This window comes from Rhipicephalus sanguineus, chromosome 4, assembly GCF_013339695.2.
Source record: "Rhipicephalus sanguineus isolate Rsan-2018 chromosome 4, BIME_Rsan_1.4, whole genome shotgun sequence".
In the NCBI taxonomy this organism is placed as follows: Eukaryota; Metazoa; Arthropoda; class Arachnida; order Ixodida; family Ixodidae; genus Rhipicephalus; species Rhipicephalus sanguineus.
This window is the reverse complement of record NC_051179.1, coordinates 47,582,321-47,604,845: the sequence shown is the minus strand read 5'-3', so window position 1 is coordinate 47,604,845 and position 22,525 is coordinate 47,582,321. Positions and strand designations below refer to the sequence as shown.

Genomic DNA, 22,525 nt, shown 5'->3' with positions numbered 1-22,525 from the left:
AGCCAGTCGCGGCGCTCAAAGAAGGCGGCAAAAGCGTGCTTCTCTTTATTATTTCTTGCGCTGCAGCAGCGCGGGAAACCGTTGTTATTTGAAGAGTGAGGCTCGGCTCTTCGCCTCATGCGGTCGACAATGGTGAGCGGCGGCGCATTATCAGCGGCAAGGTGCTCGAAGATGACACACTTTCAGCCTTTTGACAGCCACCTTGTGCTCTTTAGACGCAATTTTAAAGCATTTCCAGTTGAGTCTCGACATTGATTTTTTTTCTCAGAACAGTAGAGGTACTAATCTTAACAAAACAGGCAAAAACAAAAAATCGATAATTTTTTAGAAAACTCGTGTTTTTCGACCCGCATCTCCCCTTAAGCGTGAACAAGGATGTGGCCATGAGCGAGGCAGGAGACTGGATTCCAAGAGAAGGCAAGCGCAGCAGAAAAAGGCAGAAAGTTAGGCGGGCAGATGATATTAAGAAGTTTGCAGGGATAACGTGGCCGCGGCAAGCGCAGGAGCGAGTTACCGTACTGTCTCGTGTATAATCCACACAAATGACAGAAAATACATAGCTAAAGTCGAGGTGCGAGTAGTGCGCGAATTTCGGTGCTAAGTTGGCTTCATGGCAGAGCTTCGTGGTAATACTAGACAGACAGTTTCACGTCGATACGCGATGACCTTTTTTTTAGTTTTTATTTTTCCACGGTTTGTCGTGGGGGTCGTGGGGGTGCAGGTTACGTGCAGGGCCGAGTTATATATGCAAAGAAATACGGTAATTGAAGAAACATGGTAGAAGACTTTGCCCAGCAGTGGCCATAGTTAGGATGATGATGCAGATGAAGGCGGGAACCAACCTGAGAGGATGGTGTACTTGAGGGCTTCCTGTGCCGCCATGGAGACGGCGAAGCTGAACAGGTAGTCGATGGCATGACCGAGCTCCAGCAGGTAGGACGACTCGTATCGCAGCACATACTGCTCCCGTGAGTTCATCAGCGTTCGCCACGGCCTCTTTAGAGCACCTGCATTGCATTGAATGTGCTGGCATTTTATTGGGCTGCATCGTTAAAAACTGTATTAACAAGGTTTAACGTCTCAAAGCCACACTCCAGGCCACAACAGACGCTGTTTAGTGGGAGTCTTGGATTAACTTTGACTGCCTAGAGTTCATACACGCAAAGCATGATGCTACGCAGCCTTGTGCTCCCCAGTGGAACATGGCCGAAGTGAACGGGAATCGAACCTGCAGCCTTGTGCTCTTACCTTACTCTGAGAGCAAGAGCTCTCAGAGTAAGGCAAGTACGATAGCAGTGGTCACTTGCGAAATCAGCTTGTGAAATAATCTTTTATGGCGTTGGTGGAGACCTGCACGCTTGACAGGCACTCAATGCAGCTTGCTATGAGTGCTGTCAACATATGTGAAGGGACATATGCAAAACTTTACACATTCAGCAAGTGTGCACTGGATGACAGTGAAAAAGAATAGACGTCTGGAAACCTATCAAGGGAATATTCAACTGAAATTAATCAGAATAAATAAACAAGAGCATTTTACGGTCCCTTTGATGCTGTGGCTGTTCTTGTGGATCATACAAAAATTTGGATGATATGAATACTGTTCTAGTTCCCAGGAAGCTTGCATGATCTAGATTTTAACATACAATATTATAAGACGGAGAGATCCACGACCTCATTGCAAAGAAAGTGTGCGACGTGATGATATCGTAGAATAACAGAGAGCTGAGCTAGTTGGTAGGTATTCATGTTAAAAAGACTGGACGTGCAAACATGGGCACAAGAGAGAGGTCAAGACACCATAAACGCCGACTAGCAACTGAAAAAGGCGCAAAACAGCAGAAAAGAAGGCAGACACAAAAACTCATCTGCACATGCCCGGGCAAGAGGCGATACCTATCAATCCAGCACGCGTGGTGGTCTACGTAAGAGATAACTGTTCAGGCATTTGATTTCTTCTTTATACAAGTTAATCGATGGTTGGCTCACGCATGTGCCAGATTACGATGACATGTCTTGTCGGGTAGAAACACCTCATCGAATTCTCTGGGAACAAGAGGGACCATTCCAATAACACCTGAGGTAGTCCCCTAGTGAAAAATCGAAGTATGGATGACAGAAAGAACATTTTTTGAGACACCTTTCGAGCTGCTTGTGCTATTTGATACACAGGAACTGGCAGAGTCCAATGTGCTCCTAAAGTGCTCTGTGTGGATGAGGAGAGATCCACTGCCCAGCCTTGGCAAGTGTAGTTGCTCTTCGGCACCTCGCTGCTCATGCGAGATGAACAGGAGATTAGCAGGAAATGACATTATGAGGAATCCGTTCCCTTAATCCTCAGGAGGAATCCGCTCACCGAGATCCCTCCACTAATCTAGAGCCTCGAAAACAACGTCAAGCTACTAGTACAGTGCGTGAGGTTGCAAATTCCCACCCCTGAGCTTCATGTACAAGAACCCTACAGCAAATAAAAAGTAGACATTTCTTTACTTACATGTCTTATGCATGTCTTTACCTACAAGTCTTATATCTGTTTACATGTATATACCACATCATGTGGTACTCGCAGATGTAATGACCATGATGTATGCGATATATGAACACTCGGAAACAAAGTCAATCTACTACAGTGCATGAGGTTACAAGTTCGCACACCTGAGATTCATGCACAGTGTTTCCACTTAATGTGTTATTCGTTTTTTTTTTGCCTCCTACACATATTTCGTAAGTGATCGCCTTGCTGTGCACCGTGCTAATTCTGAAGCATTAGCGGTTGTAGGCTTAACGACCAGAAAGGACTTTATCAGTCTTTTTTTTCGTATTTAGAAAAACAAAATACGAAAAGTTTGAATGTCACCTGGATCTTCGTCAGACAGCCAGCCCGAAACGGCCAACGTGATGTGCAGTCCTTTGCCCTCAGTCAGTGTGTCGAAGGCAAACTCCTCGATTTCGCCGACTCTCTTCTTCATCTTGTACCCTGGTATCAAAAACAATGCACATTTCAATCATGAACCAGGTCAATACACAGTGTTCACGGATTGAAATGCGACATGAAAGCTTTTAGTATAATGACTGGCAACCGCATCTGCTTAATACTGCAAGCGCATCCTGTCACTACAAATCTTGCCACTAAAGGTGATGCTGGCTCTGATGCAAGCATTCCGAGTCAAAATTACGTCGGTAAGACGAGAAGCGAGGACAGTGGAAATGGTACTAAATGCAATACTTAGCCCTAAATCTTCGCATGTCAATCTGTGAGCACCGTAGATACAGAAACAAGTATATGACACAACATTCCTTGCCTGCAGTAAATGCTGCAGTTGTGCTAATTTGAATCCTGGGCTGCCAAACAATGACGTGCACACAGGCAGTTAGGTATTTGCAGCAGGCTGAGCCTGCTTGAATTCCAGTACCTCAACTGCAGCAGGCATAGAAAGCAGTATAGTAGAAGTGGTGTCTGCCAAATGGCTAATTCTCATGAAAAAACAACAGGCACTCACACCTGCATTGTTTGAAGGCAACATTTTAGAGCTGCTTTATCCATGACACTAGTACTGTGGTTCCACATCACAGTGGTGCATTCATTTTACAAGTGCCACATCCAAACAATGGGAACCAGCTCAGAAGCCCGAAACTTGCAAGAGCACTTGCTTAATAATAATAATAATAATAATAATAATAATAATAATAATAATAATAATAATAATAATAATAATAATAATAATAATAATAATAATAATAATAATAATAACTCAATCTGAAGTTTTACGTGCCAAAACCACGATATGATTATGAGGCATGCCGTAGTGGAGGGCTCCTGAAATTTCGGCCATCTGGTGTTGTTAACATGCACTGACATCGCAGAGTACACGGGTCTCTAGCATTTCCCCTCCATCGAAACATTACAGGCCTGTGTACTGTGCAATGTCAGTGCACGTTAAAAAACATCAGATGCCTCCACTGAAATGTGACTGCTGCAGCCAGGATCGAACACGCGACCTTTGGGTCAGCAGCTGAGCACCGTAACCACTGTAACACTGCAGTGGACCTTGCTTCATTTTGAGAGAACATCTGTCACCGATATAAATTCGCCACGCTATTTTCACTGTTCAAGCTGATAACTATGCATCCTTGGGCATCACTGCATTCACTGCTAACATCAAAATACGAGCGGAGGACTACTCGTGTCACAGCATTGCAATGTGAAGTCGGCACTGATTGGATCTCACCTGTGAGTCCAGCCCCGGCAATTCCAATGAGTGAACCTATGACTGCAATGCCGGTGGCAGAACCCAAGGCAGCTGCTCCAGCGCCCCCTATGATAGCCCCGGCACCAGCAGCCACCAGTGGTGCTGCTAGACCTCCTGTCAGACCTGCACATGCAAAAGTTCAAATGGACATTTTGAAAACAACAAAAAAATGACGTGGACAAAAGAAGGTAGAAGGACACACCACAGTGCTGAGCTCGCAACTACCGTACATTTTATTTGAAAATACAAGCACACTCAAATACGGACAACCTGTCACCGATGTGACAACTTCACACATAACGTCCAAAGGCACCATTCTGAATCCTAAAAACCAACAAGCATAAAAAATCCCAATAACTTCCACGTGAACAGCCAAAAAAAAGAATGTTATAGCCCTGAACGTTCCAAGAAACAGTATTCACTATCATGCAAGGCAGTGGAGGGATAGCTAATGCACTGCTCACCCCTCTTTCTAATGTGAAATCAAGCAGTCAACAGAACTCGTAAAGAAATGTGATTTAAGGACGCAGAAGTGAGATCACGAACTCTGATAGTAAAGAGAAACAAGCTGCAAATAAAAAGGAAGCCCAGCACGTAACGATCATACTGACCAATGACAGCGCCTCCTCCAACAGTGGCAAGACCAATCATAAGAAAGCGCTTGAGCTTCTTGTTGCGTTGACGTTTGGCGATTTCCTTCCGTTCCTCTCTGAAACAGACGAGCCAGCAAAAAGAAATTTTGAGAGATTGTTATAATAAATGCTTTCATGTGTTCGTTCATTATTTCATACGTTTAGTGTCGACTAGTTCTGCGGAATCCCGCAAGGTTGTAGATCCCTTCCGCCACCTTGCAGGATTCAACCCATTAGTAATATTATGTGTCCATGTGTTTCGAATTACTGACTAATTCGCCCTCGTGCTGCCCATTGCTAGCATCCTGGTTAGCTCAATTGGTAGAGCGACAGCCCTGGAAAGGTGGTGGTTTCGGGTTTGATCCCTGGACCAGGACAAATTTTTCTTCAACTAAAGAGCTTTCCTTTCCGAGAAATTCGTATGAATCGTGCTACAAATGGCTGGTTCTCATTTATCCCTTTCTTCGTATGTTTATGCACATATATATAATTTGCAATAAAAAAGTGAAGAGTGTGAGGAAAAATATACCAAAATGCTGAAACAACGAAAAGGGTACATCACATTCAGAGTGCGAAAATGACCAAGCCTCACTCTGACTGTTCGTGGACTTCCTGGGACAGCATTTCGACAACGGACTCTTCGTACATCTCGACAAGTGATCGGGACACCCTGAGCCTCCAGGCAACGTAAAAGATGAACACACGTGTTCGAGCATCGTAGATGCCTGAAAGAAACAGTCGGCAACGTAAGCGAGCCACAAGAACACGGGCGTGAACATTTACGCAGGCATGCTCAATGCACTTCGTGCAAAACGGATTAAATGTGACAAGTACTACTCTAAAAGGCACTCGGTGACTACACTAGGCTTTGATGCTCCAGCACACATTTCAGCTTGCAAACCACCCACACCACACTGCACACATCACACAGAAGCTGCGGGTCAAATTCCCACCAGGTGAAGCACTGCTTCTTCGTGTAATAATATCTGGTGTTTTGCGCGCCAAAACTATGATATGATTATGAGGCATGCCGTAGTAGAGGGCTCCGGAAATTTTGACCATCTAGTGTTCTTTAACGTGCACTGGTACTTCACAGTACACAAGCCTCCAGCATTTCGCCTATATCAAAATGCAACCGCCATGGACGGATTCGAACCCACGACCTTCGGGTCAGTAGCCAAGCACTGCAATTACTTTACCACCGCAGCGGACCGCACTGCTTCTTCCCCTGCTTACGATGTGGGATATAATAAATCGTTTTTGTCAAATTCTACAGCTTTCCCAGCTTTCCCACAGGAACAGCATTCCAGTGAAATTTGCGTGACTGAAAGAAAGTTGAGAAGGCTAAGAGGCGCTCTTTGTTTATCTACATATGACAGCATCAAACTCTTCGATCTACGTTGTACTTGAATCTACAAAAACAAACTAGGTGCTGAAACACTAAACCAATTTAAGGGTCTCAAACACATGGCCCACGGACCTTTCACTAGCAGACCGGCCCTCACATGACTGTCTTCGTCCTAAATTTAAAAAAATTATTTTCTAAATTAAGTACGTTCTTGAGCTACACAGACATGACTGGTCTCGCGCATTTTTTCTTTTTGTGAGGCACCCCATGCGGTCACCATGTGTTAAAACATAACCACAGAACAAAAACTATTTCAGAATCAGCATCTTGATTTCAGTCATTTTGGAGATCAGTATCTATGTGTTTCTCGAAACCTAACGTTGGATCCTTTCACAAATGACGTTAGCTGACATTTTCTTCACCTCCCCCCTCCCCCCAACACTTTAACCTTCTTCACGGTTCCGGCCCTTGCGGAATATTAAATTTCACCACTGTGGGTGGCCCACTAGCTGAGGTGAGTTCGAGATCCCTCCTCTAAACAGTGTCTTCTTGCGTACTTGAAATTTCCCATCGAGTCTGTGGCAGAAATGGGATCTTTTAAAGAAATGGTTATTTGGATTATAAATGACTGAGGAATAGCCGACACATGGAGCTTTGTAAATTCCCTATATGGTGAAGTGCCTAAAAGCTGCGTAACCACACCATGAACAGAAGAAAACAAAAAGAAAAGAATGATGGACGGAGCACTGCTATTGAGGTCATTTAAGTTCAGAAGTATTGCCTCCTGGAGGGTGAACCTATAGACGTTACATTCACTGCATCTCTATTCAAACATTAGGTCCAATAAAGTTTTTTTTTCGAGTAATGTACACATTTTTTTCAAGGACATCCCACCTATTTGAGCACGTCGCTCGGCTTTGAGAAAAAGGTGTTCAGCAGTAATATTTATGCAGCACCCGACTCCATCTTTAGCTTTTTAGTTTAAAAAGGAATTACATATCTCTTAGTACTACCTACAGCACATGCACAAACATGCAATGTGACGAGCAGTGACATAGAAGGAAAAGAAATACGTGCTACTGCAACCTGTCACACCTGTAGCCAGTCCTGTTTTTGCGGCAAAAAGGAAGGAAAAGAAAAAGGAGAGAAAGACACGTCAAAGACAGTTTGAACTTGCACGAAATTGACAGACAGAAGTGAATTGCCTAGCACACCACGCAGCAAGTAAATAAGCTAATCATTTCAACCCTGCCCACTAGAAAAATTTTACTGATGCCAGTTTCACAGTGATTTTCTTTTTATCTTTGAAAGAAGTACCCCCTGCCTTGTTCAATGCCACCAACACTTATGTATTATAGCTAAGTGCTGCTCTCCAAAAAGGATCAACACATTTCTGCAGTAAGTATAAACAGGTTGTGGCAAAGGCAAGCATACCAACTAGCTCCCACTCGTGTCTTGCCGAAATTCAAAATGTTAACAATTAGGCACTGCTCATGTTGCAATTGATTCGTGTTTGCTGTTCTGAACAGATACATGCACTATTACAGTTTAAAAGAACATTCAAGAGAAAAATCAGATGGGCCGTATTAGTAAATTAAACTTCCATAATGCCAAAACAACAAGCACTCTTTATGGAGGTAAGGCTCGATAAGTCATAAAGGATGCCAAAATGAAAGAGTGGCGGTGATTTTGAAGTTCATGCTAACGCCCATTGATTGATGCACCTTTGGCAGTTTTTTCGAGTAGCATCATTCACTGTTTCGTCACTGTCATTCTTTGATTCGTCGGTTGAGCAGTTCCGTCTGCAAAACCCAGTTCAAATGGCATCCATCATGAATGTTCTTCTAAACATTAGCTGGCAGACAGTTGTGAATGGCGATCCGCGTGCAACTTTCGTGCAAGGTACAATTTTTTTGTACCGCTCTGCCAGCCTTCACTCGGCTCTTGTACGTAATAATAATATATGGGGTTTTACGTCCCAAAACCACGATATGATTATGAGAGACGCCGTAGTGGAGGGCTCCGGAAAGGCTCTTGTACGTAAGTCATCACAAATCAAGTTCAGCACCACCCCGCCTTGCGCTCTCAGTGTTCACACTAAGCCGCGCAACAAGGCGTTACAGGGTGTTTGCGTGTTCACTGTCAACGTTTGTCCGCATTCGTCAAATTCCCACTTATGTCTTGTCTGAGCAGAGTAGTCCATCACATTCCATAAAGTCGCCAGACCAAACCAAGGTAAAGAAACTGTTGTCTTTTGTTCCAACATGGCACAAAAATACACAGCAAGAAAAATGCAGCAGATTTGGGCAATAATATGAAATCTGCTGAATTTCTGAATGTCTCCGTATATTTCCATACATCTCCATATGAAGGAACATGGCAGCATTTCTATTCCAGACCAGAAGTTAAGAGTGAAACAAAGGGGTGAATGGGCAGGGGGCTCTGAGGAGAAGATGTTGGCAGTATCTAGTCGTCACACATTCAGTGCTACGTTATTGCACACCGCTTAGCGGACGAGGACAGAACTGCACAGACAAAAGCGCAATGTTGCATTGTGTCTGTGCAGTTTTTTCCTCGTCCTCTAAGCAGTGCATTATGACGTAGCAATGAACAGACACCAACTATCCCAAACAAGTATCTTCCGACACAAATGTCATGGAGGAGCTCTAATTCATGCACCAGGTTGCCATGACGTCCTGAATTTTGAGTTGTGTGTCCGTCTTCACTTCATGTCTTGTTTGTAAAGGTCTACGCCGCATCCGCTTAGAGCTGAAGACAAAATTAAGTGAACATTTACGTTGCCACAACAGCCCATGTATGAAAAATATAATTAATAACAACTAGGCCATGATGTTGCAGCATGACGATGTGAGAACTCCAAGCCAGTGCTATCACCTTTCTTTCGTATCTCCTGGCATTTTATAACAGCACTAAGATCAAAATTCCTTTAAAAAATGCCATCTTGCTTACCTCCTTGAACTGCAAACAGGATGAGGTCTTCGACAACCCGCAAACAGTTGCCATTGAGACCCGGTTCGTCTTTGAGAACGTGTATGAAAGGCTCAGCCTCGCCCCCTTCGCCCATCATCAGGGCCTGCATCACAGGTTGTACCTGCGCGGAAGCATTCGACATTACCAAGAGGACAAGTTTCACTGGTTCCAATTGCAATGGTTTCGCTCCCCAATAAAAATTTATTTTCTTGGGGAGCATTATTTATCAAACACAGTCAACTTCACTACAACAACCTGACATGCAGTACATGGATGCCTTTGTTATGTTCAATGTTCATCATAAGCCTACACGCCTGTGTTGACGATAAGAAAAATTCACGTCTGGGTCTATGAGACAGAAATGCCAGTAACGTAGGATGCCTCTGACAGGACAGCACAGGGTTTTGATGGTTCATAAATGGGCTTGCTATGCCAGAATGTGGCAGATGGATGACACTAAATTTACAAACGCTGAGCAGTGGCGGCGGCAATCAGCTTTCTTGGATAGTGGTGCTTGTGTACCACATTAGCTTACGGAGGCTTAGAAAGGGCTCACCAGTAGCAATCGTGGTGGCAAATGTTGAATATCTGCCACCAATACCATGGAAGACAACTATTTAAAACGTTTTTCAAAGGAACCAGTCGCATACCCCAGCAAGTCCCTGTTTTCGGAAACGAGTCACCACAAATCATTAAAAGCCCAGCAGAAAGAAGCATACCTGTGAAGGCAGGCCGAGGTGCTGTATAAGCTGCAGAAGACATTTCTCGCAAAATTCTCTGAAAGACAAATGGCGGAGAAAACTTAAAACAATAACCAACGATCGCTTTAGTGCCTAAAGTAAAAGATCAAATACTTTTGTTGAAACTGAGCTCATAAACTACACAACTACAAAACTCAGTAACTTTAATTACACATGCAGGTAACAGGCAGCACCTAGCTTTGTTTTAAAGCTTTTGATGTATGACCACGCAAAGGCTACTTAGTGTCGTACTCCGCTTATGTTATCACGATCGAAACATTCCAGAAGACCGAAGAGTTTAGAAGTGTTAAAGACATGACGTTTACAATGTGTTTTAACGGTCCATGCCCTCCATACGTCAGAAGAAACATCAGCAAGCTTAATAATGCACCAGATAGCTTGTTGCTTGGCACACACAAGCATGCAGCTACCTTATGTTTCTTAATAAACAACATTATATTGCATAGCGTTACTTCTTTGCAATGATAAGAAATCTCATTCGGTGTAAGGACATCACAATAATGTTTAAGTTGTACTGCATGCTAATGTTGTAACTAAAGGAAGAAACTCTACAGGCTGTCATACAGCTAGCTACAAGAAAGAAAAAAAGCCAGGCCAGCATCCTTCAGCAGCAAAGTAATAGAGAGTCAGAATTTAGTTCGCAGCATTGGGGTTCCTTGGTTAAGCAAACTATTTTCGAAAAATAACGCGCCCAACCAAGAGGCTCATGTTTGATGAATACACATTGGTGACGTACGACCCAAGGCGATTGCACGGGCAAACCTACGGGTACCCTATTATAATACTAATAACTTCAATGGCCTTTTCCTTTGAGGTAGGCGCAAGAATAATTCGTGTGAAATGTAATAGCTTTTGCACGCGCAGAATGGTGGGCATTACAAATGTCTAGTGGTAGAAATACACGTTTGCAATGTCTAGCAATAAGTATAGACTTGTCACTGCAGGTAAAACAGGTCGTGAGAAAATACATATCGATATTTACCGGTCCCATTCGTCCGGGAAAAGGTCGTGAAGCGAAAGGGCGCAGATGGCACAGTACGAATACAAGCCGGCATCTCCCAAAATTTTCTGCAAAGGCCTCCCGAGGCGGTGCGGTACCGGAACACCTTGAAAAAGGAACACGAATTATGAGAGACGAATACATAGCGTGCGTAGCAACTTAGCGAACAATGAACATGCCGACAGTGTTACACAAATACCGCATTACAACAGCAAAAAGTGCGTCAGGTACGTACGATAATTGCGACAGCCGGACGCGACGATATCCCGCACGCTCACATAACCTCGAACGACAATTTCAACACGTCGCATCGTAATTACCGCGCCCTTGCGCGCGACGCGTAACCTCAGTACAAAACATGGTAGCGACATGAAGCGCTGTCGCGCGAGCCGCGCATTCCTTCACAAACCATCGATTCCGCTACATCAGCTGATTCAGTGAAACCACTACCCGCATAGAAAGACCAGCCATTCGGATCGCACAGCAGCTGCCTGCAATAAACGCAGCGCGTAGATTTTTCAAATGTCTCGCTATGAATTGCGAGTAGGTCATCAGTTTAACGTGGAAAGAGTTTCAGACCTTGAGGAGGAGACTGGACCTCCTCTTGAGCCTCCAGACCAATTTCGTCAGCCATGACGCTTGTCACAAGTCAAGTCGCGGTTTCGTCTATGCGCACTACTCGCGATGGCATTCTCGTAACGCAATCGGTTCGCCTGAACGTTCACATTTGTCGCGGTAATGTAAACAGACTGACGGGAGTCCGCGATAAGGAGATAACATTAGAAACAGCGTGTGCAGTACACAGCGCATATGGGATCAGACGAAACCACGACTTTCGCGCATGCTGCCATTGCACTATATAAAAGTAGTGCGCGTAATGTTGCTGGCGCTTCACTCGCTCGCGTTTGCAAAGAAAAAGTGGTCTTATTTGCTCGCCGGTTGCAGTGAGCGCTTTAACATATGTCGATTTAACCTCTGCAGCACTTTGTCGGATGTAAAACAGGTAAATTATGATGTCTTTTTTTTTTTTTACATCGCTTTGCCCATCGGCGGTTTGCGCGTTCGCGCAGGAACACGCGCTTTATCGAGTAGTTTGCTTGGTGATGATGACAGCTAACACAATTTTGGCGCGTCTTGGCTTTTGACTTCCATCTGGGCTGCCGATGGCTGCGACTGCAGCTTTGATACGTTGCTGTGGTGGCCGGTAGCTGGATGATACATGATGATGATATCAGTGGAAGTCATACATGCGGCATGTGCTTCTTTGGAAGCAACTTTCGTCAAAAAACGAGTGACGGTATGATGCAACGCTTGTAGCCTATGGGCTCATGTTTATGTGTCGACGGCGCGTTAGTGGCTATGGTTCGAGATGAACAGTGTCGGAGAAGAGTGCAACGAACTGAAGCAAAAGTACGACGCGTGCTTTCACAGTTGGTTCTCGGACCAATTCCTCAAGGGACGCAAAGAGGATCACTGCGCTTCGCTGCTGAAGGTCTACCAGGAGTGCGTGAAGAACGCCATCCGCACGCAGAACATCGAACTGTGGGAGCTCGAACAAGATGTTCTCGGCACAGACAAGGAGAAAGAGACACCGCCGCCCAAGAGCTAGCGCTTTGGACGTGCCAGCAGCCGCTGGCCCCTCGCTACTTGCTGCCTATCTTGACACGGACTGCGCACGCCACATATGTGGTTGAGTGATAGCACCGTATCGGATGACCCGTAGTCGCCTTGTGGAAACATGCCATGTCTGGTTCGCGGAACGCGCAAAAATAAAGTGCTATGTTTGATACACAGCTCGCGCCCTTTTGCACACGTGCAGTGCGTGTCGCCTGCTGCACCGGCGCTGGTAGCAGCACCCTCCTCCTGGTTTTCGGCTGCCAGCGTCGCTAAACACCGGTTGTTACTTGAACCCCGACAGACGAGTCAAGGTCATTTTCAGGGTACCGCGTATCTTGCTTCTTTGAACCTCGTGTGGTTCTGATAGCGCTACCGAGATTAGCGTATTTCTAGCTGGCAACGGGCCCTCTGCGCACGTCCACAACCGTACCCCCGTTTTTCAAATAGACGCACTAGCGTACAGCCAGTCGGTTCTCTACCAGCGCTGATACACGCGTAGTTGTGTGTACGTACTGCGTAAAGCTCGAAATGAAGGCGTCATTGGCCGTTGTCTTCGTTCTCGTCGGTGTACAGCACGTCTCTTATTGCTACCCTGGCTTTGAGTACCTCGAAAATCGCACTGTTTTGCAGCGTTTCTTAAACTTGGTGCCCGGTACCGGCGAAACCGAGCATACCATCGCCTCGCTGACGGGACAGCTACCTCTCGAATGGCAGAACATGACCTCCAGGCGTTCTAATCTGATCGAGATAGCCAAGAAACTCAACTTAACCAAGTTAGTTGAAGCAATAATCAAAGTTGGGCTTGGAGGGCTGCTGAATCACGAAGGTAAGCTGCGTGGAGTGTCGGTTAAAGTTTGAAATGCACTTTTTTGTTCTATTGCACTGATTAAAATTATCCTTTGGTACACTTATAATTAACGTTCATTTTTGGGTGAGCTGTTTCATCAAATGTATATGTGGAAAGTGCCAGTGAATAAAAATGGATGCATAGGACAAGCACTTTGACTGTCCTGTTCTTCGTATTCATATCCATTCGATGGTATTTTTGATCTAAGTAAACTTTGTGATTACTTAAGTTTGTGAGTGCAAGCGACTTACATTTCTCGTGTGTGGCTGCTTTAGGTCCATTCACTTTGTTCGGCCCAACAAATGAAGCTTTCGAAAATGCACCTGGCTACTGCAAAAATGTTCCACTGAAGGATGTCATCAAGTTCCACATTGTGCTTGGTGCACATAAGAAAAATGAATTCAAGAACAACCTACTGCTGAGAAGCTTCCTGCCGGGACAAATGCTGCGAATCAACATCTACCCGCAGACGAATGTGAGCGAACAAACTTTTATTCATTACTGTCGAGAAACTACCTTGCTCAGAAGCAAATGAATCCATGCGCTTATGGATGCATGTATTGTAGATGATGTGCGTTTCCCGATCTATTTAGTGCATACCATGATTTTTGTCTTGATAGTACTTCATGCAAGAGTGAGAGCATGAGCTCTGTTACAACATTGCGAAATAAGTTTGCAGTGTTGCAAAAGAAAAGGGTGCCAGTTAACTCAAGCAGAAGGGGCAAAGCATAGCGAGGAATCGGGCTAGATAGTGTTCGTATTGTAATTTGCTGTGTAATAGAGACAAACCACTGAAAGACGAAAGGCAGGAGTTCAAAGGAAGATTTAAGCTTGAAGAGATGAAAAGACCTTTGAACACGGGGTGTCGCTAGAGCCAACTTTTCGGCAAGTAGACTTGACTTCTTCAGGCCTTGAAGAAGACAAGTCCACTTGGCGAAATGTTGGCTCTAGTGACACACCGTGTTCAAGAATGTTTAATCTCTGAAAGGCGAAAGGACGCACCAGATAGGAACAATGTAGCACGATCCAAATAGATAATTATTTTCTGGCAGGACGCCCGCCACGGTGTTCTAGTGGTTATGGTGCTTGACTGCTGACCCGAAGGTCGCGGGATCGAATCCCGGCCGCGGCAGCTGCGTTTTCGATGGAAGCGAAAATGTTTGAGGCCCGTGTACTTAGATTTAGGTGCACGTTAAAGAACCCCAGGTGGTCAAAATTTCCAGAGCCCTCCACTATGGTGTCTCTCATAATCATATCGTGGTTTTGGGACGTTAAACCTCAGATATTATTATTATTTTTCTGGCAGGACCTGTTTTGTAGTGGTTTTGTCCATAGTATTCGTTGCTATACAATACGGGAGAGAAAGAAAACAACTGCATAAAGCTATGAAAAAAATTTACGGAAGATCTGAGGAGAGTTGAATGATGACTTGGTTGTTTAAATGGAGTCACTGGAGGTATTTGCCACTGCATCATAATGCACGTACAAGTTTTTTGGTTACATTTACAGGAGAGCAGCTCACACAATGTGTGCAGCAATAATGAAGAAAAAGCACCTGTGGAGTTACCTTGATTCCATTGTCCCAAATTCAAAAAAACATTGCTAAACTTAACCACATCACAAGTAGGAGTGAACTCATTTGGTCTGTAGATAGAAATATCAAAATTTGGAACATCTCATCGCATTGGTACTAATACAAGCAACCTTACACCTCTGTCACAGTCTGTAACGGCTTCCGGAAGAAACATCACCGGCACTGACAATGTGGCATCCAATGGAGTCGTGCACGTGCTTTCGGAGGTGATCTGCTCGCTGTTCAAAGGAAGCGTAGCTTACGAGATAAGTCGCTGCCCGGCTTACTCGATCCTTAATGCATTGATCAAGACATCTGGCCTGTACAATGCCCTGGATGGTAAGCTCAGTTTGAATGTGCACACCACAGTAATCCAGTGCAGAGTAGGTGACTGGATCAGTACAAGGCTTTGTATGGTGTCCTGCTATTTCGTACAAGTGTACACTTGGAATAACAGAGAGCTGAGCTGGTTGGTAAGTATTCATGTTAAAGAGAGAGGGCGTGCAAACACGGACACAAGAGGGAAGTCAAGACACCACAAACACCGACTAGCTACTGAAAAGGCTTACAACGGTGGAAAAGAAAGAAGGCACGAAAACTTATCTGCGCATGCCCATGCAATAGGCGAACATATCAACCCGGCACGCGTGGTGGTCTACGTGAGAGATCACTATTCAGACACTTGATTTCTTCTTTATGCAGGTTAATCTATGGTTGGCTCAAGCATGTGCTACCACTATTATCAATCTGCCAGGCCTCAACCATTAAACACATTTCTTCATTCCTGTGCCAGTACAAAATCGCGCATTCATGGAATTTTGGCGTGCACTTACACTCTCGACAATGTAAAGATAGATTAGATGGTGAGCCTCCGGTGTTAATGTTGTTTTTACGGATGCCAATAAGCTAGGTAAGATTTGTGCCACAGTACAGAGAAAGAATGAGCGGGTGATAGACAAGAAGCGTACTTACATTTGTTCTGTGAAACATACTAACAAGTTTACTGATTGCCATACGTGTGGTGTATAAGATTCCGTTCAGCTGCAGCCGCTTCTGTGTAGGGCAAACGGGTCGCTGTGTTAACAAGAAATTAATGGAACATAAAAGATCGCTAAGTGGAGGCTCACCATCTACCCTATCTTTACATTGTTGAGAGTGTAAGTGCACGCCAAAATTCGATGAATGCGCGATTTTGTACCGGCACAGGAATGAAGAAACGTGTTTAATGGTTGAGGCCTGGCACATAGATAATAGTGGTAGTGCATGCGCGAGTGAACAATCGATTAACCTGCATAAAGAAGAAATCAAGTGTCTGAATAGTTATCTCTCACGTAGACCACCACGCATGTCGGATTGATACATTTGCCTATTGCATGGACATGCGCAGATAAGTTTTCGTGCTTTCTTTCTTTTCCGCCGTTGTGAGCCTTTTCAGTTGTTAGTTGGCATTTGTGGTGTCTTGACTTCTCTCTTGTGTTCATGTTTGCGCTCCCTGTCTCTTTAACAAGTGTACACTATAAAAAAGATTACACCTCTTAGGACATATCTACCCTCTAGATGTTAATCATCATCATTCTTGCTTTCGTTTCCTTCCTTGAAAACTGCACCCGCTACTTTCTTGCCAAGACTGATACGTTGAGCTGATTAACACGCACACCATTTGCAATCTGGAAGTACATGGCGTGCAACATCAGAGAAAGAAAGGGGATGCGAGATAGGTAACGGCTATTGTTTAACGCCGAGATGAGTTTTAACGGGTGCAAATGCTTTCAAAGTAGCCTTGTACACATTAAAAAGGGAAAGGATCCCCTCCTGGCACCACCCCGGGTTTACATCTGATGTGGTTTAATTCTATTCAGTAATAAAATTAGGGTTGGCACCAGCTCAAGGCTTGTTATTCCACACCCATGTGCTTTTCACTGTGTCTGCAGTTCAGTTTCTTCATAAAAAATGAGCCTAGTGTGACTTGTTAAGTAATTACATGACATGAATCATGTAATGTACATCGTATTCATGTCTTCAATGGAGCTGCTTAAATAAGCAGCATTGCTTCGCCTATTTCAGGTGATTCTTTTTGTTTTCCTTTGGATTGGAAAAAAATGCAAGATGATACAAAGACACTGACTTCATTTTCCGTGTCTTCTTTTGTCCATGTGTAGCCTTGCTCTGTAAACATAGTGAAGTACTTTATCCCATTTCAAAGCTGAGCTGTGAGAAAACTGTTCGATTCTACAGGAGACGGTCCGTTCACGGTGTTTGCACCAACGGATAAAGCGTTTGCAAAATTGAGTCCGGATGTCATCGACCACCTCAAGAAGAATGTTACAGCTCTGAAAGGTATTGCCTGCCTTTTCTTTATACTTTTTGTTTGCGGTACCATACAGGCCTCGAACAGGTACCGTGTAAAGGAGGATATACAGAAATTAAGAATGACAATGAAAACACGAGCACATTATGGGATCATATAAAAACAAAAAAATGAAAAGAAATGCACACAGTGGATTAGAAAGTAGGGTAAATTTTAAACGGGTGAAATGTAGCCGATGCCAGCGTAGCGTTCCTGTGAGAAAATGAATGCTTAAAATGTTTCGGGAAGCCGACGAAGGCTTAGAGGTATCGATTGAAGCCAGAACTACAAAACTGCGATTATTGTGCAAATAAATGTAACAGAGGAATGCAATTAAAGCAAGGCAAGAATTGCATAGGCAGGACATCGGAGACTAACAAAATAAATGTTCCATTATTATTTAGTGTCATAAAAAAACGTACGTGCACGGAAGGTCGGCTTCCGAAATGGTCGCACGGGGAATGCCATTCTGCATTCGTATTACACGCGATGTAGTCCAGGAATGAAATTAGTCTGTTCCAACGCAGACACGCATGAAACTGAAACTGAACTTTATTTTATTTATTCATTACTTTGAGGAATGCTAAATTTAGCATTAATGCTGTACTTTTGAGAGAGGGTGCATGCTTTTGGAGTTTAGTGGAAGACGCATCTAATTTTTACTTATCTAGTAGACAATATTGAGATGACGTTGCAGTTAGCCGGGAAACTGGGATGTTCTCTCAGTTTAGAGATCTCCTTGACAAAATGAAATCTGCTACACCCTTGAGCACCATACTGCAGTAACAGTGTTGACAAAATGTGGGACAAAGTACAAACATAGGTAGGAACATCTCGCGAGATGAATCATAGTATGAAGAGTTCTCAGGGTACCACGGTGATCTCTATTATGTCCGTTTTTCTTTAAAGATCACAATGTGCCTTCAAATATGGCCAAAGGGCTCCACTCTTCAGACCCGTTTTCTTTATCCGCCTCCTCCTCCTATGGGTATTCTTGCATAATATGCTTGCTTTACCTTGTTTTGCTATTGCTGCTAACCAACGTTGCTGTCTTGCGTTCAGAAGTGCAAGTTATCACATTGGCTCGGCATAATGGCATAGCCAGAGCGTTGCTGAGCTGCACTATACGCCCGTGTGACAGGGGTATTCACCCAAACAGAGTTCCACATTAAGAACAATTAAGGCATCTTGTTCACTTTAATTTCTTGCCACTGAGAGTCTCTTGAGAGAAGGAAAACACAATGAAATGCTATGAGAGTTGTGACTTCAATATTACGCTAACTAACTAGTAGTAATTGGTTTGCTGAACTATCTTCAAATGAAAACTCTGTCCAACATATCAAAAATTCCTTATTAAGAACAATCAAAGCATCTTTTTCACTGTTATCTTTTGCCCCTGGGTGTTATTGAGAGAATAAAAAACAATAACACCTTCTAAGAGTTGTGGCTTCAACATTACACTAATTAACTGGCAGTTCGTTTGCTGAGTTGTCTACTACAGAAAACACTTTCCAGCACATCATAAGTGCTGCTTTGCAGGCTATGCTTGCATTTACCGCATATAAATTTGAATTTATAGGTATCGAAATGGTGTGGCATATAATGATACACTAGGCATTACAGGGTTAATTCAAACTTCCAGCTTGTCCATTGACATGCATCACAAACACAAATGTGGGACCTTCTAAGTCATGTATGAACATTGGACGAGCAAGGGGGATGCTGCGTACTGTGGTCCTTGCGGTCAGTTAATCACTGCCTTTGCATGTGCAAGAGCATATCTTCGCAACTGCATGTAATTTAACGTGTATTGCAGTCTGCTGACCATTTTCCACCATGCACATTCCAAATGCATACTTATTTTACGATTACTAATTGCACAGAGGTTCTGCTCTACCACGTGGTCCCCGATGTGTGGTACAGCCCTGGGCTGGTGAATGGGCAGCTGAAGACACTGCAAGGACAGAACCTGTCTATTTCGATCAATGAAGGTGAGTGCCAGGGCAAAGGGACAACAAGCCTATAAGGAGTCACGGCTTACCATGTTTACATAAATATAATTACTGCAAGTATGCTTTACTGCTCTGCAAGTATGAGCCTGAGAAAGCACACTGCTGATTGTCGTGCAATATTGTTGTATAAGAGTCGTGCAAAAGAGGGCATGCTGCAAACTATTGAAATGTGTGTTCCTGAATGCATTTTAGAGCTTGGTATTGACATTGCAATGTAAGTATAATAATTAAGACCATTAATCATTATAAGCTAAATTAAGAATAGCAAAAGAAGGTGCTCCATTGTATCTTCCATCTAGTGTGTTATATAGTTTTTCTTATGTTCAAACTCTGTAACTTTTTGTATCCTTAACTTGTTACTGCATATTTGTATTTGTAAATATCTGTACATATTTATAAATAACCCCATGACTAGACTTTGGCTTAGGGGCCATACAGTGCTTACACATGTTTTGCATTCACTTATTAAAATAAACTTGAAACATGTTGTTAACATCATACGGTTGGTTTCATCTTTTTTTTTTTTATGCAAGTGTGGGGGCTCACTTTAGAAGTTCGCAGAGGAATTAGAGGCTCTTTTAAAAATGATCAAAGTTCTGACAATGGTGCTCATACCAGAAAAAGTTGTGTACCAGTATAACTTGAGTGAACTGTAGGAAATTTCCGAAATGCCATTGGAAGCCCCCCACTCATACGCTTTATTCAAGCGGTTGGTTTTAAATTTTACAACTGTAGCGGCAAACAAACACCTGAGCATTTCTGCTTGACATGTTCTTCGCCAACTATGACTTACCCTGTCTGTGTCTTTCCTCAGGTGGTGTTCACATCAACGACGCTACCGTCATCTTGGCGGATGCCTCCGTGAGCAACGGCGTTGTCCATTCTATCGACACCGTGCTCATTCCAAAGCTCATCAGGTTCAACCGAGTCTTTCGTGTAACTATTGTAACCAGGGCATAATCTTGCTTTGTTAAGTCCACGTCTTGGCTTTCCCGCACGACCATGCCTCAGACTAACTACTTTTGCTTGGTTTGGTTAGGTTGGGTGGTCAGGCCTGTGCAGCGTAGTTCTTATGCCACACATGTCGACACAGCAGACCTGCAGATTGTTGCTATGAGCATTCTTTTCATTTCCCAGTGCACTGGAACTTACTGTATGCTACAGGAAGTTCGGTAAGCAGCCCACAGTCAGGTCAGGCAGCCACCAGTAATGAAGCTAACGCACTTTTAACAAAAAGTGTACATAAATTTATGTTAGTCACGCCACAGTGGTGCTCAAAACATACTTAGGCATTACGGTCAGTAAAAAATCTAGTGGAGACACGTTTGCGTGTCAAGTTTGAACCTATACGTTACCAGTGTTACTCACTTAAACACTAATTTGGTGTGCCTTTTCATATTGTTCATGTAGTCTGGTACCAGTGAAATGAAATAGTAATGCAAAAGCGCTATGGTCAAAGAGCGCACATCTATGAAGGTAATCCAGGTGCACTGGTTCATACGTCTCAATTGAAAGTAAAACTTTTACCAATCTGTCTCTGCCAGGATGTGCAGCTGTGTACACTGCAGTACAGTGTGCTTGCATAACATTTCATTTCACGTAATGTGCACCTGACACTTATCACTAAAAGCAAACGAAGTGTGAGACGTGAAACTGTCAGACTGATATTGATTATGAGTAATATAATTAAGCTAAACCCTTCGATGCAGACCACTTTACCTTGTGGTATTAATATTGGTCACACTATTAAACAATTATGGGTATTAAAAATACTCTTGACAATTCTCGAACAAATGCATTTCAATCAATACTCCTTATTACTGTTTATGTGCACTGAAATGGTGCTTTTTTTTTTGGTAATATGTTGGAAGACACAATGTAACTTCACCTTAGTATTATAGAATTTTATCGGCTGCAGACAGCCTATGAATAGTCATAAAAATATCAAGTGCCACATAGCTATGCATGTCAGTGTTACAACGCAGTTTATTGCGTACTTGATTGTACTTTGGACCAGCTTCTGTTGATGTCTACTGTAGCCAGCTACACATTCAATGGCTTAGACTATCGAATTAGCAGGTTTACATTCAGTGGAAATCTGATAATCCTTCCCATTGCACTGCCAAGACCACATCTATATACCTTGATAAGGAATTTATGCAGGCCCCGAGAAAATGGTCCGCAACCCATTTCATTTCAGTAAACCTTATATACTCTCTGCCTGCTTGTGTTTTCGGAATCACTTTATATTTTTTTGTCTTTTGCAATACATTTAATTCAAAACATTTTACATTTTATACAAATGCTGGTTTTAGAGGAAGGCACAATGCTTTGTTTTGTCTAGTTGCTCTCAGAGTGTAGCCACTCTTCTCTTTTACTGCTTATTTACAGCATACTATACTATTTACCACATGCATTTGTATTTGCTCAACATAGACGTGACGGCAAGGGTTTGTCGAGTCATGGTGCTTTCGTGGTCATTTCGCACCAGCCGGTACTGCAATTATTGCAACAGCGATCAAGCTATACCATACGATGAAGTAGCATTTAGCGTAACTGTGCGTGCGCACAGTTACTCAGGCGCTTTAAAAGCTATTCTCAGAGCCAACTGTGTTCACTTGAGCAAAAACAAAAAACAAAAATTGCGATAACTTTACAGACAAGCTTTCATTGTCGCGAAATGTATCAAATGGAGTCGGCTCACTTGTGTGAATAAAGTTTTTAAACAACCATTTTCACCCAATTACTTTTCTCACCCTGGTATGATTACCGTACTGATCAGGTGTGGCTGTAAGACGATACAAAGTTATAAACTCACTCACGCTCTTACAAGACGAGTAAATATTTCGGCATGAATCAGTATCAAATGGTCTTATCTGCCTAGGTAGGCACAATAGTTTGCAAGTGCATACTACTTGAGTTGACTTCTCCAGCAGGATGTGAACTTGGGCGAATCACACGTCTAATAACGTCTAATTAACTTGCAAAGGTGAATCACAAATGGGACATGGGCGATGGAACCGGTGCAGCAGACGCGTCACAAGCAACTTGTCTATAATTGCACCATTATTTACTGCATAGGGGACAGGTGCACTCTAGAGGTTATAGAAGCAACAGAAATTCATCCAGAAAGAAGAAATTTCGTTG

At 43.4% G+C, this 22,525-nt stretch overlaps 2 protein-coding genes across 2 annotated transcripts; one reads left to right on the top strand and one right to left on the bottom strand.

Annotated features, from left to right (window-relative positions):
- Window positions 1-842: 842 nt before the first annotated feature.
- On the bottom strand, window positions 843-11,998 carry LOC119389919 (transmembrane and coiled-coil domain-containing protein 4; the record flags this gene model as incomplete). Its single annotated transcript, XM_049414584.1, is given in 10 exon segments — window positions 843-1,007; window positions 2,858-2,977; window positions 4,230-4,373; window positions 4,862-4,959; window positions 5,475-5,607; window positions 7,317-7,337; window positions 9,201-9,342; window positions 9,941-9,998; window positions 10,965-11,088; window positions 11,562-11,998. Coding segments are annotated over 10 exon segments (1,060 nt in total), but the record flags the coding sequence as incomplete, so codon positions are not given.
- A 1,017-nt stretch (window positions 11,999-13,015) lies between these two features.
- On the top strand, window positions 13,016-22,127 carry LOC119389920 (periostin). The gene is made up of 6 exons (XM_037657352.2): window positions 13,016-13,425; window positions 13,722-13,921; window positions 15,169-15,358; window positions 17,255-17,356; window positions 19,250-19,357; window positions 20,193-22,127. The coding sequence occupies exons 1-6, from the start codon at window positions 13,128-13,130 to the stop codon at window positions 20,336-20,338; spliced, it is 1,044 nt and encodes a 347-aa protein (XP_037513280.1). The 5' UTR covers window positions 13,016-13,127; the 3' UTR covers window positions 20,339-22,127.
- Window positions 22,128-22,525: the final 398 nt, after the last annotated feature.